We start from the raw sequence: 5,251 nt of genomic DNA, 5'->3' as shown, positions 1-5,251 counted from the left end.
CTGCGCTGCGCCCATCCCCTTCTGCACAATCATCCAGCTTCAGTTAGGCTTTTCCTACTAGGGTGACATTACATTCAGTCATATAAAAATGCTTGGCCAGCCTGCCCAAAATAATCCATGGACCTGTCCCGAAACACAATGTGGAATCACACTTAATATAACGTAATAAAAAGTTATCATAGGACAGATTTGGTTTTGGAGGTGCTGTCATGGCCTGTCCTGGCCTGTCCTGGTCTCTCTCAGTCTGTGTTGGTCTAGACACAGCGTTTACACACGGGCTGTCCTGGTCTGTCCTGGTCTGACTCAGTCTCTCTCGGTCTGGGCACAGCAGGTCTGGGCGTTGCTGTGGGTCTCAGGTGTCCTGCTCTGGCCTTGGTCTCTGTGGGGCTAGTCTAAGAGCATCTGTCTGAGCGCATCTGAACCAGCACTGCCAGCGCACCACCAGCTGCGAGGCTGCTGATTGGACGATAGGGAAAAGGTGAGGATCTCTGTGTATGTTCCAGGTACAACGCGGCAAGGCGAGGCAGCTGATTGGATGGTACAGAGCTCTGTGTATGTTCCAGGCAACTGATTGGGTGGTACGCTCGAGGTGCAGAGCTGTGTGTATGTTCCAGGCAGCTGATTGGACGGTACGGAGCTGTGTGTATGTTCCAGGCAGCTGATTGGACGGTACGGAACTGTGTGTATGTTCCAGGCAGCTGATTGGACGGTACAGAGCTGCGTGTATGTTCCAGGCAGCTGATTGGATGGTATGGAGCTGTGTGTATGTTCCAGGCAGCTGAATGGACGGTACAGAGCTCTGTGTCTGTTCCAGGCAGCTGATTGGACGGTACGGAGCTGTGTGTATGTTCCAGGCAGGTGGCTGCAGATCCTGCCCCACAGCCCGGTGGGACTAATTAGCTTTTCCTACGAATAACACGCCAAGAAAGCCTTTCCCCCTCTCTGCAGTAAATCATTGTCCCCAGCACCCCCCTCACCCACACAGTATCCCAGCCGTTTATCCAATCGGAATGGGCAAATTCTACAGGCTTAAAAATAATTGCTATTTGTGTTCAGCAAGGACGGTGATTTAGTTTGTTTTTGGGTCCCGTGTGGTTATTTTCTATTGCATGGGGTTTATGTTATGTGCTTAGCAGAAAACTCAACCCACAATAATCCTTTACATTCCGTCACCCGTTTATACAGATCCCTTGTTTACTGGTGCAACTGAGGTAAAGCAGCTCATTGAAGGCGAGAGCTGCAGTGGGCCCTATCCACTCCACACCTCTAACAAACACACATGCTGTCATGCAAGATAACATGCCCAGCGGAGGAAAACTGCTCCTAATTCAGCAGCACGCGTTCGTCTGCATTATTTTACAGCAACACTACAGATATAAAAAAGGAATTATCATCATAAATTAGACGCCAAATTATAATTATAAAATCAATTAAAACATTCGCAAAAACAAATTGGATTTTGCTTTAATGTTTTGGACTTGAAATAGGCCTAAAACTAGCCCTAATTCATCAAGAAGTCTATTAAAAATATTGTTTCAGTAATTTAGCAACATGGTGACAATTCTGATCCAAGGCACAATTACTGAAGTGGTCATTTGGTGCCACCTAGTGGAAGAACAGGAGAATAACTGGGAGGGGGCACCAACTTTCCAGTTGTTTTTTGTAGATCAGATGCAAAGGTAATCATTCATCCTGTTCTGAAGATAGTTGCCATTTAAATTATTATTATTATAAAACCATGAATCACTCACAACATAGTGAGAATGAAATATTACTCAATACAAAATTTAGCTACAGCCTTTGACAAGATTTATCAAATACTATTAGTAGTCCCAAATCAGAGCAAAAAATGTATTACCTTTGCTTTTAGGAATGCATAGTGTAACAACATTTGGTTATTTTATATTGTCAAAATGATAAACATCCAAGAAAGAGCCGTTTCTTCCATTTTTTTGAAGTTTTTTTATTAAAGATGCACAAGAACGTGTTGTGGACGACATTCCTTGAGGATCCCGGCTCACTGCAAGAAAAGGACCAGAAAGACAGAATCAGAAACGCTGGTGAACGGCTGGGTTTCTACACCACACCTGTGTGAGCAGGTTAGTTAGAAACCACAAGTCCAGCACAGGGGAAAGGTGGACATTGCAGTTCAACAACCGGCACTCTAAATGCACATGGGAGATGAAGTTCATTATTGCATTTTGAAAAGTAATTTCATACAAGCTCTGGACTTCATCTCCCATCAGCCCACAGGTGAAATGCCCCATACTCATTCACATCAACCCTACACATGAGCTCATGAAAACTACTACGCTCAATACTATAGACTTTTGTTTTGACAAATTATTTTTCCAAACTGAAACAATCCAGGAATTGCACATGCAGCAAAGTGCATGATTTTGCAAGGATACTTGCAAGTCTCCCTCACATTAAGTGAAATGCGACCTGTGCAACCAAAACGTAAACACATAGATTTTTTTAAGCAGGCACAACCAACAGGATTTGCATTTCTGTAACTGAGGTTGCCCTTAAATCAGGTAAATAAATATTGCAGACACATTCCCCCTTCATGCAGTGCATATTCACCAGTAGAATACTGTTATCAAAGAAAGATGCTGAAATTCTTAGTTCATGCCTCTGAAAATCACTGCTTTGAAATACCACATCCATTTCTCTTCACTCTCAACAGCTGTTCAGAGCAAATCAGTGATTTGTGACACTGCACATCAAATTAACATAAAATCCATATTAGAAAAACAAGTGAAAAACAATTAAGATCAGCCAAGCTCATTTTAATGCAGCACAACTGCCACTGAACAACAATTACCTTCTGTTGTCCCAAGGAAAATATTAAAAGAAGAAAAATGAAAGAAAATTAAAGAAACGTACAGGAATGAATGAGGCAAACTGAGACAGTGTGACGTGCGTCTGATAACACAGAGTCTGTAAGAAAGCCAGCTACCTTTTTGCCAGAAGCACCAACGCTGGCTTTGGCCACTCCACGGACTTTCTTCATCCTGTTCTTCCGTTCCTTACGCTGTTTCCTGGAGGACCTCTTCTTTTCAAACAGACCATGCTGATGGGACAGATAAAAACATGCTGACATGAAATACTCCAACTGATCAAGGCTTTATAATCACATGAATAACAGAACAAAACAGGGGGCTTTGACTCCTGAACCATCAATGCATGTATGAGCTCTTTCAGCATTTCCAATCAAATCAGACTGACAATAGCAGAAAATCCTTATAATGCAAAACACAATTACTGGGCCGCTCCACCTCAAATGAAAACCAAAAAGACCAGAAGTTGGCTGCCGGTTAACCAACTACATGGAATGCCCGATTCATTTAAGAGACAGACGCAGTGCAGCACTAAATAAACGATGCTGGAGATGTTTTAGGTTCAGCCGAGTCGTCCTCGTGCAGACAGGAAGCCGGCCGACTCACCCGGGCCAGCCGGTGTTTGGGCTCGTTCTTCTTGGCGTAATCTAAAGAGTCGTACACCATCGCGAAGCCAGTGGTTTTGCCGCCGCCAAACTGAGTCCTGAAGCCGAAGGCAAACACCACGTCCGGGGTGGTTTTGTACATTTTAGCGAGCTTGTCTCTGACCTCAGTCTTAGGGACCGTAGCCTTGCCAGGGTGCAGGACATCCACAACCTGAAAAGCAAAAACAAAAACATTAATTTACAAAGTTCATGAACATAGCTCAGCAAACCAAGAATGCACAAAAATCTATCAATATGAATGTTTATATTCACGTGAGAAAATTATGTAAACTGACATGAGGACTACCTGATTATATCTGCAACCAGAAAATTACAGAAAAACTATTGACCATACTGACCATTTGCTTCCTTTGAAGCAGCCGGTTTGTCATAAACTTCCTGGTCCGAACTGTGACTGTGTCATTCTGCAAAACAAAGAGAGGAGATCACACACATTTCTGCACTTATTTAGGACAAAAATATTAAACTGTATAGATCTCACAGCGAAATCAGACATGTTCAGTCACCAAGACGATCAATCTATGCTCGTTGTCACTTTCCATGAGTTCAGCTGGGGGGGTGGGGGCGGCACAATTTATAAAAGTATAATATAACCTGAGGACAAAGCTAGCCGTTTGACCAGTGCCTTTGGTAATACTATGTCTGCATACATGTTCCCTTTAATTCTGAGAATGTACATCCGATGTAGGAAGCATAGCTACCTATGGGTATCGGGTCTTTAATTCTCAGCAACCAACACGAATAGCTCCGTAGCTTGCAAGCTAAAGTTGCAAACGGATGCTGATACAAACTGGCAAGTTGGCTAGTAGCAAGCATAAATAGCATGCTACGAAGCAGGATTTGCTCCACGTTTGAATCTTTAATTTTGGGTGCTGTACTGGGATGTAGCTACTTAGCGTGCTTTTCCAAGACCAAGCCCTGCCAGTTACGCTTGCTCGGGAAGTCTTGAACAACTTGATATCTAGCCATCTCATACGGCATCGCTGGGTTTTATCGGAGGCAACTTGGGAAATTGGGAGTGAATAATTTTATCTCCTATCTGTACTGATACTTTGTAATGAGTTATTGGCTCCTTTTAGGTCAGTTAAGATGGAAGGATGGCACAGATTTTGAACGATTTTCCTTCCAAACACCGGCTTACTGCACTCACCATACTGGCAGTTGCCTCTCTCAGGGAATGTGAAAAAGATCGAAGGACCCACACTGCCTAAACATATGCCTGAAAACAGCGTGAAGTTGGAGTTCCAAGTAATTGCCTGATTGAAAATAAACGTACATGTTTGCGAAAAATCCGCTATGGTACAGAAAAATACTGTTGTTGTTGTTGTTGTTGTGTTTATAGTCTATCCGTTTATACAGATTTTAACTATTAGCAAATATGTCCCGTCGAGCGCCTCCTCTTGGTGATTATGAGTGACTTCTCTTCTATCTTTGCTGTTTGTTCAAGTATCTTGTAGCTATAGACTAGACTAACATGAGTGGAAATCGTGCACGTTTACATAATAGATATTTTAATATGTTCTAACTATAAACCACAGATTGTGTTGCAGATCCACTTTTAATAAAAATTTATAAAAACTCTCTTGCTAACGGGGGTGCTCCCATTAATGGATGCATATGTGATCATTCACCGCTAGATGGCAGTGGTCATTAAATGACGCCATTTGTATTTCGGAATATCCTACGCTGGTGATGTCTTTTTGTGAATTTGCGTTACACGTTGTCAAAAAAGGTTAAAGTTCA

At 42.7% G+C, this 5,251-nt stretch overlaps 1 protein-coding gene across 1 annotated transcript; it reads right to left on the bottom strand.

Annotated features, from left to right (window-relative positions):
- Positions 1 to 1,942: 1,942 nt before the first annotated feature.
- LOC118219705 (40S ribosomal protein S24-like) lies at positions 1,943 to 4,731 on the bottom strand. Its single transcript, XM_035403041.1, has 5 exons — positions 4,659 to 4,731; positions 3,847 to 3,912; positions 3,450 to 3,659; positions 2,963 to 3,076; positions 1,943 to 2,020 (listed from the first exon to the last, which is right to left on the bottom strand). The coding sequence occupies exons 1-5, from the start codon at positions 4,659 to 4,661 to the stop codon at positions 2,018 to 2,020; spliced, it is 396 nt and encodes a 131-aa protein (XP_035258932.1). The 5' UTR covers positions 4,662 to 4,731; the 3' UTR covers positions 1,943 to 2,017.
- Positions 4,732 to 5,251: the final 520 nt, after the last annotated feature.

The sequence above is a fragment of the Anguilla anguilla genome, chromosome 2, assembly GCF_013347855.1.
Source record: "Anguilla anguilla isolate fAngAng1 chromosome 2, fAngAng1.pri, whole genome shotgun sequence".
Taxonomy (NCBI): domain Eukaryota; kingdom Metazoa; phylum Chordata; class Actinopteri; order Anguilliformes; family Anguillidae; genus Anguilla; species Anguilla anguilla.
The sequence above is the reverse complement of the archived record's forward strand: the minus strand, read 5'-3'. Positions and strand labels throughout refer to the sequence as shown.

Excerpts from the sequence above, each read along its gene's own strand:
- LOC118219705 (XM_035403041.1), bottom strand. Across the intron at positions 3,660-3,846 it reads TGCTTCAAAGGAAGCAAATG|GTTGTGGATGTCCTGCACCC; the intron begins GTCAGTATGGTC and ends TTTGCTTTTCAG. Across the intron at positions 3,077-3,449 it reads CCAAACACCGGCTGGCCCGG|CATGGTCTGTTTGAAAAGAA; the intron begins GTGAGTCGGCCG and ends CTGTCCCATCAG.